This window comes from Lepisosteus oculatus, chromosome 7, assembly GCF_040954835.1.
Source record: "Lepisosteus oculatus isolate fLepOcu1 chromosome 7, fLepOcu1.hap2, whole genome shotgun sequence".
Classification (NCBI taxonomy): Eukaryota; Metazoa; Chordata; class Actinopteri; order Semionotiformes; family Lepisosteidae; genus Lepisosteus; species Lepisosteus oculatus.
The window spans coordinates 52,105,891-52,118,208 of NC_090702.1; the positions used below are offsets into that span (position 1 = coordinate 52,105,891).

The window sequence follows — 12,318 nt, forward strand, 5'->3', positions numbered from 1 at the left end:
AAGTTTGATACCTTTCTACTATGTGATGAAGACCAAGGTTTCTAGGTTCTCGAGAGACCCAATCTAGCAGGTTTTATACTGTAGGTAACCAGCAAGCTGTCATTTTCTACATTTCAGGGTGATTTATGAAATTACGTAATTTATGGAACATTTGGACCAAAAATCCGAGTACCAATCAGTCCTAAAAGTCCTGAACAAATGACTTAATATAGCAATTTATCTTTAGAAACAAATGGTGTTTATTTAATTCTATTATAGTATATAAATCATTTAACAATAACATTAATATATTTCTATAAATATATAATGAATATTAACAGGTCTGGAGCTCTCTAGGACAAGGTCTGGAGACCCCTGAGGTCTCTGGTTCACAATGCTGCATTATGAATGTCCTCTTATGCACTATCCTCAAATCAATTTATCCTTTGTAGGTGTGGCTGTATTATACTTGTTTCTTAAAATCATGACCAATACTCGAATATTTTAACTCAGTTCTGTTTATTTGTAACCTTGTCTGTCCTGAATCTGTAAAAATGTGAATAGTAATAAAAACATCTGAATAAGCTCCATCCAGAGTTATCATAGCCAATTTGACATGATTAGGGTTGAGTTTGTTTTTTGCTCTTTCTAGCTCTGGATTGCAGCTGGTAATTATACAGTATTTTGGGATACCTACACCTCTTCCTTACTGTGTCTTACCAGCTAATGTTTCTTACTGTATTTGTCACAATAGGACTGAATGCTCCAGCCCTTACACAGAAAAGCACATTTGAGTTCATAAGGGGAAAAAAAGAACCATATTTTATCCAGTCAGTGTAGACCAACGCAAGTTAGAAACAGGAAGACATGGGAAAATTAAAAGGACAGTGCTGTAGACTGGACTCATATTTCAAGTCACGCTTCCACAAATGCAACAAGCTACCCAGAGGAAATGTGCTACACGTCTGAAAGAGTGCTTGGGGCAGCTTAAGGGAAACCCGGAGAAGAGTAAGTGGGAATACATACTTACCGCAGCTTTGGAATCTGCATTGTCATCACGATAATCAGGATTCACCTAGGTCATCAAGCAGAGAAGAGATGAAAACTCAGATGTCTTCTGAAACTCCAGATTTCTTGCTTTACGCTTCTAAGCCGAGCAATTTCCCTTTCTCTGAAACCATCTGCATTTCTGTACCACCTTTCCGAACCTGCAGTCTAAACAGTTCTTTGTGCCTTGGGGGGTCACTGGGCGTGACTGTACACAATGCAGCCTTGCAGTACAGCAGCAGACTTTCAGAACGGCCACAATCACTCTGTGGCATAAGACAAACCGATAGTACAACCAGCCTCCTAGAACAGTGCTTCCCAAAAAATTAAGTGGCACACCAAATGATCTTAAAATAATCAGCACTAACATTGCAAGAAAAACCATTTATCCACACATATTGCAACTGTTTTTTTTAGTGCAGGGGCTCAGGGGACGCCAGAGCTTAACCCAAGGCAGGAGACACCCTGGGCAGGACCAGAGTACATGACAGGGCACACACGGATAGAAACATGCTCACTCACACTAAGGCCAATTTTTCTAAGCTGTCAACCTACCAGTATGTTTTTGATGTTATGGGAAGAAACCAGAGAACCTGGAAGAACACGGGGAAAACATACACGTACGGGGTGCAGAAAGCACCTCTTGAATTGAACCCAGGACCCCAGCTTTCCATGGCAGCCACGCTAACGACTGTGCCACTATACTGCCCGAAATAATACTTATTTCAAACTAAAACCTGCCTTTAAATGAGAAATATCCCAGCTTCATTTTGACCATAATTTCAACCTGCAACATGAGCTTGTTTTTCAATGAACAAAACCATGGGCCAGCTACAGTACAAAAACTACACAAAGTTCCTTGATTCACAACTTCTGAAAAGTGACCTCTTCTGATTCCTCTACAACATATTCTGGGAAGCACTGTCCTAGATTACTACGGAGGTCTGCATTCCGATTTTATTTTTACTCATGTTGATAAATTTCTTTTGAATGCAGCTGCAGTCTCAAATGTAGACTAATGACAGGTGACCTAGTAAATGGTTTGTGCATCAAATTTCTTCTTATTATATCAAACATTTTCTGGGGTGTCTTGGTGCATCCGAGTGGGTTTTCTCAACATTTAGATCAATTTTGGCACAAAAAATAAACGTAACAATAATGATTTAAAAAGCATGTTTGTTGCTAGACCACAGGAAAAACAATAAAGAGATCTAATTAGCTTTAGTCTCATTTGACGTTTCTTTGATTCTTCTTTGTTCTGAATTTTATTTCCCCAGTGGTTTGCATTCATGTCTTTATGTCCTGGCTCATGATTTAAGACCCAACTACAAGCCTGATAAGACATGTAAAAAAACAGTACTTTCAATATGAAAGAATAAAGAAAATAAACATTTTATTAGTCTGCATCACCATCATAATACTGTATGTATTTGAATAATACTACTTAGTACTGTCAATTGTCGTGGTTTTTTTTGTCACTTACAAAGACACATTTCTTAAGAAGATAAATGAGAAGAGAAAACTGAGAAGATGATTTTGTCAGACTCCCAACTGTACAGTATAATTTTGTGGTTCACCAAAATGATACTTAAGACAGACACCGAAGGAACATCAAAATGTGAATGCTGCCATCTACTGAACATCTATGAGAGGCAGCAAATTTAACACTAACACACACATTTAAAACATAACAGCAGTATTAAAAGAACACTGGTGTTTTTTTATTTTTCACATTGATGGGATACTTTCAGATGTCTGATTGAAAGCAGCCTTATTTCTCTAAGTCTCAATGATGTTTCATTAAAAGCAAGAAAGTAATCATTTAATCTGCAGTAAGATAAATCATAGAAGCACTTAGTCATGAGCTTAAAAGCACTACTATGCCGCAGTGTCTGGAAAGAAAATTGGGAAAATATTTACTGGAGATGAAGGCTTCTGAAAACCAATGCATTCAGGAAACAAAGGTTTGATGAGACTTCAAACAGATAGTCCAAGTCTAACTTTACGTAAAGGAATGAAAAAAAAAATGAATGAAATATGAAGTGCATTTGCAAAACATATAACATGTACGTTTTTGAAAAACTTCAATTTGCCAAGGTGACTTCTATTTTCTGCAGGGATTTTCGAAAACTGTTTATGTAACATGTAATGTCAGACCTAATTTTTTACAGAATGTCTTTGAAAACATATTATCCAATTCTCAGGACATTGGAAAAAGCAGTGGCTAGTATGAACTAAGCTCATATCTTTTCACTTTTGTTAAATCAACAAAAAGTTAATCAAATGCATCAGTTGTATATGCAGCTCTGAACAAAAGGAAAATATGTGAATAAACCAAACAGAGTTTTGTACTTGAAAAAATATAAGATATTCTACATTCATATGTCAATATCAAATTAAAAAAGTATTCAGCAACAATCAGTGACACACAGAAATGTATTACACTATGTGCGCATGTTTCGAGGCAGCATTCTACTGAAAATATTAACAGTTTTCCTGCAAAAGCAATGATATCACTTGTGGCAAAACAGACAATTTCTGAATAGATTTTTAATTAGAAATCCTAAAGCAGGAGGAATTCTTGACCTTGGCAGATACATTAATCAGCCCACCTTAAAAGAAGGCCACTATGTCGTTATGTGAATCACACTGACTCTTATCCCATGTGAGTTTAAAAGCAGTTCTGTAACTGCGCCTGTTAAACTCCTTTGTTCCTTGTCTCGTCAGGCAGACAGTTCAATTCAAATGTGCTTAATTAGGACACATGCAGTGCCTCGGAAGATTATTCAGACTCTTGCACAGTTTTCACATGTTGTTGCTTTAAAGCAGTCTTGACAATTCGAAGCAGCACTTAATATTTGTTATAGACATAACCTACTCCACACATCAAGGCATACAAAAAACAATTAAAACAAAAATATTAAAGAAATTTAAAAGTGATGATTGCATAAGTATTTAAACCCCTCGCTGTGGCAAACCTATCATAATTTAGGTTCACACGATTCGCTTAAATGAACCACACAGTTAGTTGAGTAGCCTCTGTCTTTGTAATGTCCCTCAGTCTGGTAATGAGTTTGAAGCACAGATTTAACCTTCAAGACCAAGGAGCTTTCAAAACAGCACAGGGATGGATCAGGAGAAGGATATAAAAACATTTCAAAAGACCTTTAATATTTCTGGTGCAGTTGCTCATTAAGACATGTTAGGTACCCAGGTACTGCCTGCTGCAGATCAGTTTGCTCTTCAGCCAGGCAGGAAACTGGTTAAGGATGCCACTGAGGCCAACGTTACAGAGTTCAGTTCATATCCCAAGCTAGGAGAAAATCTGCATCAGGCAACAATATTAAAGTCAGTTCACACAAGGTGCTTTCATGTAACTGAAAAAAAATATCTGGGATACATAAAGCATGAAAATGGTACTGCAAACATGTGACAAAGGTTTTGTGGTCAGACAAGAGCAAATTGCAATTTTCTGGGTCTAAATGTAAAGTACTACATCTGACGCAAACCCAATATAGTGCATCAGCCAGTGAACACCATCCCTACGGTCATGTATGGAGGTGGCAGCATTGCGCTTATTTTTCCGCTTCTCATCAGCAGGGACTTTGAAGCTTGTCAAGACCAAACCCAAGCTAAAAGAGCTAAAATATAAAAATAAATATAAAATATATAAAACCCTATATATAAAAAGTAGTTGCGTACAAAGTAGTTTACATTTGAAGGTGTTGTATTTGAGCTATTGCACAACAGTCTACACATGGACTGATAGGAACGTACAGTAGGTGGAGATGACATCTTAGATGAAACCCCTAAAACTCGGATAACAATTCCCCTTTCAGTGGGACGGTGATCCAAAGCACAAGGTCAAAGTTATACTTAAGAGAGCTAGAGCAAATCGGCCAAGAAGAACAAACAACAAATGCACCAAGCTCATGTGCAAACTTGGCAGAGAATTGTGGTCATAATTGCAGCCAAAGGTGCTTCGTCCTGTTCTGTTATTATTCTGGGCTCGACTCATTAACAAACTAAAAGATTTGAAAGGCAATAAAAACTTTACTGGAAAAGATTTTCAAGGCTTACATACACGTCCTTATTTCTGTGTGCAAGCACCAACTACAGTAATATCCTTACGTATACATTCATTATACATATCACTACACCTCCAAATATTGATTTCATAGGGAGGAATACTTCTGCAATCAACATATTTCAGTTTTTCCTCTTTAGTTTTTGCTGACAGTACAGTAATACAATAGACAGAGTCAAGATTCTGAATGAAGACCAAAGTATACACCTGGATGCTAACACAAAAGTCAAGTCTGTGTAAGTAATAAGGTTAAACATTCTGCTCCTTGTACTAGAAAGTCTAAGATGGTCATCCAACAATAGGGACACCATTTGGGAGAGTGATACAAAGTCAAATATTCATAATGATACAAAATAAAACGTTCTTTCAAGAAACAGAGCTATGGTGTTTTATAAATGATTCTGCACAAAAATGTGTGCATTTGCACAGCTCAGAAATCTACCCAGATTTGGCAAAACTCCCACCAAAGAAGACCAATTGAGCGATGGCATCCAGGAGAAATATGACAAGTTTACACAGCCAGAAGCTTCAATGGCTGCACAGCAGCACAGCTACTCAGACACTGGGACAGCTGGGGCTGCAGAACAATACATTATTTGACAGAGGGGGCATGCAGGCCACCAGACACAAGCCTCATTTCACAAGGTACTGCCTACTGGGTGAACTACTGGGTGAAGAAGGCTCCACGGCTGAAACGTTGCGTTTTCTTTCTTTTTTCAGTATGGAAAGAACCTATTACTTGTTCCATATATACAGTATGCTGCATATACTGTACCCAGGATGAAGAGCATTGTCTGGGTGATCTCTCAGTGCTTTTCCAGTCACTGTTCATCTCCAAACTCCCGCTTACTAAATACATCTCTAGAAAACGTCTTTTGTTTCAGCTTGTGCCTTTCTGTACAGTTATACCGTGCAAAATTTTAAATTTAGTCAATAAAACTCCAAAGCACAGTAAGCTTCTGTGTGGGGAAAAAAAACTTTGCAAAGAACTTGTAAATAAAACACCCATAAAGACAATTAAAAAAACAACGACAAACAAAGTCAAATAAACAGAATGATCTAAAACAGCTTAGAATAATTTACCAGCTTCACATGACACATTAGAAGATAAATAAGTAAAATTTCTTTAGAGCACTGAGTATCTCTAATGTACATCTGCTATAGTTAAAGTAAATCATGCAGCAAGTGGAACACAAAAGGAACTTTGATTGCATGTACTGCTTCTGCGCTTATAATTTCTGTCGTTCAAAACTGCTCTGCAGTTCCTCCAGCAAAGTTATCTGTGCTCCATCGGCACAATGAAGTCGGCCATAGACTCAAGCCTGCAAACAAGAGTAGTGAATCTGCCTCCGCATCTGGCTAGCTGAAGGAATACAATGACTTCTGTACCTCCACAGAATTCTCCCTTCATTACTCACTTGTGTGAAATGTGTGATACACCTACACCTAGACTCTGCTTAAGCATCACCTACTGCTGCTGGCGTCTCTACTACTAAATAAATCATTTTAAATACACATAAATGCAGTGAAGATATATTGGTTATGTCTTAGCTTTTCCTTTTAAATTAACTCAAGTTGTGGATTTCCTGCCAACTGCAGAGATTGTGCTTAAGTGTAGTTGAATGTTCCTTTATTTGACCAACATTAAAATTGTGCCTGCTCCTTGTTTGCAGGTTTGTATTACACAGGAAAGAGGGGGCTGAGGAGGCACATAGAGTGATTCATAAAGTTGTTATATTTGCATTGAGCACAGCAGAACACAACAAGGTGTGATTTAACAACCACAAGAAGGAGGAAAAACAGCAAAACGCCGTGTAATGAAAGCTACAGCAAAAAACTGGTGCAAATCCTTTGTGTGGTCTACTGTTCAGTCTTCAGAAAAAAGTATGAAAACCTGCATGTGTAAGAGATTACATTAAGGTCCACCTGGGGAGACGTCAGCATTAAGCGCTAGGATGTTGAAATCATTATTGCTTTTAAAACATGCAATGCAAAAGCAATGTCCTAGTGATTAATTAATCAGACTGAGTGAACAAAGTACCACTCCAACACCCACATTTATGAAGTAAAATTGTGTCATTCCATAAAGATCTATATTTTAAAACAGTACTAAAGAAACTGAATATAGCAAATAAAAAGCCTTTCTTTTGTCCTCAATGTCTAGTTTCATTTCATCCAGCCTAGTTGGGTGTTTACAGATCTAGATTATGTTCAGAATGCCCCCATGGACTGGTTTACCTAAAAATAAGAAAAGACAGGCTAGCCAACCACCAAACAATACATATGAAAAGATGAGTCTCACCTCTGCAGCCAAGTAATTTCCTGTTGCCAGATGTTTGAATCGAAATAAGCTGTTCCACTGGCCAGCACCTCCTCGACAAGGATCATAGTGCACAACCTGCAAGACGGGACAGCTGTGTCAATTCAGCACAACTTCTGTTTTTCCCCCAACGAGGTCAAACAGCTGCACCCTGCAGAGATCATTACACTACGTACTGGTAAAATAGCTACTTACAGTACATATCTGAATGCTGGTGATCACCAGCAACTTCAATTTTTTTCTAAAGACGCAACTTAAACAAGCCTTCTAAAAGTGTTAGAAAAGCCATAATAATAAAATAAATTTGAAGGCCCAGTGACTACCACATACTGTACTGTACAAGTACAGCCACATATCATCCTTCCATTTCCCAACTGTTTTATCCAATTCAGGATCATGGAAGTGTTTATCCCCGTCCATCATGGGCAGACACTGACACGCGCACACACCCACAACAGGGACAATTTTCCCAGAAGCCAATTAACCTCTCAGTATGTCTTTGAATTGTGGGAGGAGACCAGAGTACGTGAAGGAAACCCACAAAAAAATACACAAACTCCACGCAGACAGCAGCCAGGTAGGGGATTGAACCCAGGGGCCCAGCTGAGAGGCAGTAATGCTAACCACTGCTCTACAATCACATATAAAATATAAAGAAAATCAGAGCCATGCCTTGAGGAATTAATGTACAGTACAGTTTCTTCTCTTTATTTCTTTCACAGTTACGGATAGATTCAGCTCTTTACACAAGGCAAAAGGAACCCATACCTCAATTTCCCAGAGTGCTTTGGAGCTGGTGGCAGACGTTGCCGACTGCCGCAGAGTGGTCCTAAGAAAGACATGCTGCTGCTTCTCGTAATCATCACAAGTCAAAAACTTTTCTTGCTCGGCATGGAATAACCTCACGACGTCTCCCTAGAGGAAGTAAAAGTCATTCGAAACTCAAGGCCCTGCCTCAGAGCCATGTAAACAGCAAAGGACAAAAGCATTAAGACTCTTTTTAGAAAGAAGTATGGCAAAACAGGATTGGAGAATAAAAAAACAAGAAGCACTTTTTGAACTGGCACAGAACTAAGAATACTGTATTTAGGTAACTAGAGCAACCAAAAACTGTCAGCACACATGCCATATTTAGTTCTAAAACCAAGTGTTAATAATGATTCTTTTTAGAAATCACACATTATTGACACACACACACATATTTGAAGACTTTATATAATTACATAGTCAATAATATTTTCGATTCCCTTTTAAATACAAACTAATTATTAATTAATTATACTTTCATTTAATAAATAGAGGCCCTGCAGATTTACTGGCACTCATGACAGCGAGAAATCACAGAATAAAAACCAAGAAAGTGTACCTACTCCTTTTAAGACATCTTCTCTGTAGTCGCTGAATTTCATAAAAAGTGTTACTTTCCAACTTGTGTTGCAGTTCACTGCATTTACCTGGTAATAAACAGGAAAAAAATGTTGATTGTCTCAGAGTGCAGTTATTTCAGTTTTGTGTAACTAGAGAGATAAAATAAAATGATATTTCCAGCTGTAAAGTGAGATTAGTTTTCTGCTTGGCTGTCTGTGCTGCAGTATGTAGATAGTCTAAAACTCTCATATCTCAGAATTTGACACAATCTATTAGGCAGAAAACTGCTAAATTAATTTAGCACGTGCAGAGCACTCTTCCAGAAAACTGGTTTCATCCTCTGCCGTGTGAAAGCCATATGAAACTTAAAGGTGGAGATTTCTCTTCAGATCACTAATATTCTCCTTGTGGAAGCTTTCCTTTCCTGCACAACCCCCCTTGTAAGGACTCTACATGGTGGGGTGACTACCCTCTACTGTAGCTGAAGGGGAATTAATAACAGACATTAATGAGCAGTTTACCTCTTTGCAACCAGGGTTGTCCAACAGCTCGATATTACTGGCATGCAGAGGCTGACCGGCATTCACAGGCATCAGCACCACCTTATCTCCGACCACAACCTGAAGAACAAACCAAAATTATACGTTCAGATCGCAGACGCAGCCACACAAACATTTTAACAATAACTGCTTCCTCTCCCCGGCTCTCAAAATGCTTCTCCTGGCTGCCTCCCACCTGAGCCCAAATCATGCACGTGAAATACATAGGAACACATCCGTGACACGGGCAGGCTTCGCTTTTTCTATCTGTTGATAGAATTATTCCCGACTTCTGAATTTGATATAAAATGAACGCACACTTTCACTAGCGTGGAATGACACCAAAACCAAGGCATTTTCCAGTGTGAATGTTCTGTGAAGGGCAATCACGATTCAGGTGGAACCAGCACACACAGCAGTGCAAGACACAAGGACACGAGTGTAAAAAAGGTTACAAATGTGAGGAGGTCATTCAGTCCATCTTGCTCAAAGGTAGCATTTCCACGTGCTACTAAATATACAGTAAAGGCAATACATAAAAATTCACATTTTCTGGAGCTGTGCTAGCGTCTTTCGGATTTAGAAAATGACCAGCAATGACCTGGTGGACAAACTGTTTCATAAAGACCAGATGACTTTCCCTCATTCATCCGAGAGCTCTCCTTCCTCACCAAAAAGGGGGTCATGGCTGAAAAACGCCCCCACCCACACTTTATCACGTCAGTTGAAAACTTCCAGAAATTAATTCTATGAGAAAAAAAACAGCAGCATGCTCATTCACAACACTGCATCCTGAAGAAAAAGGGTTTGTTAATAAACGCAGCCTGCTTTGCTTTACATTTTTACAAAGGGAAGCAAATGTTCAGTAGAGCACATCAACCTTCACATTTCTGGCCACATTCAGAGGAGGGTTTTTGGCTTTCATCCCTTTTTGGCCGAATTAGCACAAGCAAGAATGTGCACACGACTGCTTTTCCGTATCATTCTTAACCTTGAAACCAAACAACCTGGAAATCTGACACACAGTGACAGCACAGGCCTAAAAAAAACTAAACTACCATTTAAAAACACTTGCTTGATTATTCTGATCAAAGCTCTACAATATATAAAAAGTGCTTGTCAAGTTCAGATTTTATTGTTCTGAAGGTGGACTGCAAGAGACAGGTCGAAATGCAAACCATTTTGCTCCAATATCAAAGTCTGCTCCCAGTTTCAGAAGACTGCATGGCCAATATATCGAAAGTGGGAAAATGAGCAAGACTCAACAGGGCACAGAAAAGAGACATTTATCAATATTTATTTTCTGTGCAACAGGGAAGCCAATTTACCACTGAAGCAAATACATGTAGCTTTGAGAGTTGTCCTGTTTTTATTCCCTCCACATGCAACAGAAAAGCCTGGTGAGAACATGCAGCCAACAGTATGCTTTAGACACTCAAGAAGTGTAACACACACCATGCATGACAATGACGCGGATGTTGTACCTCTTCCTACAGACTTTTACTGCCAAGGAAAAAAAGAGGAGCATCCAGTAAATAAGGGAAGGAACTGAATTAACACAGAAAAACAGTTTAATCATTTTCTCTTCCCTATGCTAGCAATATTCCTTTATTTAACTTCTTAGATGTAGTCAACTGAGAATGACAGCTCCCATGTGTACAGAAGTGCATTTACTGCAGCAGGTTATGCGTGTCGCCTTGCCCAACACCCATGTCCCACCCTGGATTTTAACTCCTTCAGGCTGGGAGTCCGTAGCCCCCAGCATTAGTCTACTTTACCACCCCAAACAATAACTCAATTGCTTAATTGTCGTGCCATATCAAACAGATTGGTATGTTATTAAATTTTATTCTGAGAAAAAGAAGGCTATTTTTCCCCGTAAAGCACCAATCGGTGGAGAAATCAGATTCCAAATAGTATGAAGATAAGGAAATTAAAACGGACTGCTTAAATTAAAAGGCAAGCCTTTTTGGTTACTCCTAAAAACCACAAGGAAATGAGAGGAGGACAATCAACCCATCTAGCTTGTTTGGTAGTTAGCAGCTCAATGATCCAATGATCTCAGCCGGCTGTTTCTTAAAAGAACTTTCTTGGAATCAGCTCAACCTCTTAAGGTATGAGAAGGAATTACATCAACCTTTTGGGAGGATTCTGACTTAGAGACATTTAGTTATAATCCCACAGATGGAAGTTGTGCACCACTGGCTCCTTAGCCAAGCACACCAAATGTCTGAACACATGGTTCCTCTCTTACTGTCCAGGCACAGGCTGATCTATGATCTCCTCAACAGAGATTCAAGTCCAGGTCATGTCACCTGCGGAGTCTGACTTACTCAAGCAGCAGCGCACAACAATGAACTGGCTAAACAGTGAGCCTCTGGCACAGGGCTGTGTCATCTGAGATGCATAAAAAGCCCTGTAACTCGAAGGTGGGCTCGTCAGAGGGGTCTGTCCGCCTGCACTCCCTCATTCTCAGTGTGAATCACGCAGTTTATAACTACGAGCCAAGCAATTTATTCCAAATCGGGGGAGGAGGGAGACAGGAAAATAAATTGGAGCTTCTAAATTTAAAATACATTAAAAATTCTGTCAATTCCACTTTTCTTTACTCCAGACATTTTTTTAAGTTGAATTTTAAAACGTTTACTCTCTCATCTAATAGATTGGGAGTGTGGTCTACAAGTATACCAGAACTTCCAGTAAGAAAAAAATATTTAGTAGAATTCCAATCCAAAAAAATATGTCAGCAAAAGTATCTCAGTCCTAAATTTCACATACTGTATCGTCACAAAACATACCTGCGACTCTGCTTTGAGTTCACAGCTGCTGGCCAGTCACAGTAGGTTCGCTAGTCCATCTCTGACTATTCTTAACCCTTAACTACTGCCGAAATCCATGCAAAGATCCCTTCAATCTTCCCTCCAGAAATAAAAGCTGCGCCAATAGCTCCTGACACTGTACACTAACGAATGCTGTGC

General features: G+C 39.0%; 1 protein-coding gene across 3 annotated transcripts in view; it reads right to left on the reverse strand.

Moving 5' to 3' along the window:
• The window catches only part of itpr2 (inositol 1,4,5-trisphosphate receptor, type 2), a 160,575-nt gene that overhangs the window by 122,694 nt on the left and 25,563 nt on the right, over positions 1–12,318 (reverse strand). For 2 of the 3 annotated variants that reach the window (XM_069192742.1, XM_069192743.1), the window contains exons 6-10: positions 9,323–9,421; positions 8,804–8,887; positions 8,202–8,348; positions 7,416–7,511; positions 1,010–1,054 (exon numbers count right to left, since the gene is read on the reverse strand). In XM_069192742.1, the coding sequence (XP_069048843.1) occupies positions 1,010–1,054; positions 7,416–7,511; positions 8,202–8,348; positions 8,804–8,887; positions 9,323–9,421 (471 nt within the window). Of the gene's footprint in view, positions 1–1,009; positions 1,055–7,415; positions 7,512–8,201; positions 8,349–8,803; positions 8,888–9,322; positions 9,422–10,824; positions 10,844–12,318 lie in introns of those variants that run through there. The other variant, XM_069192744.1, reaches the window with a different exon arrangement.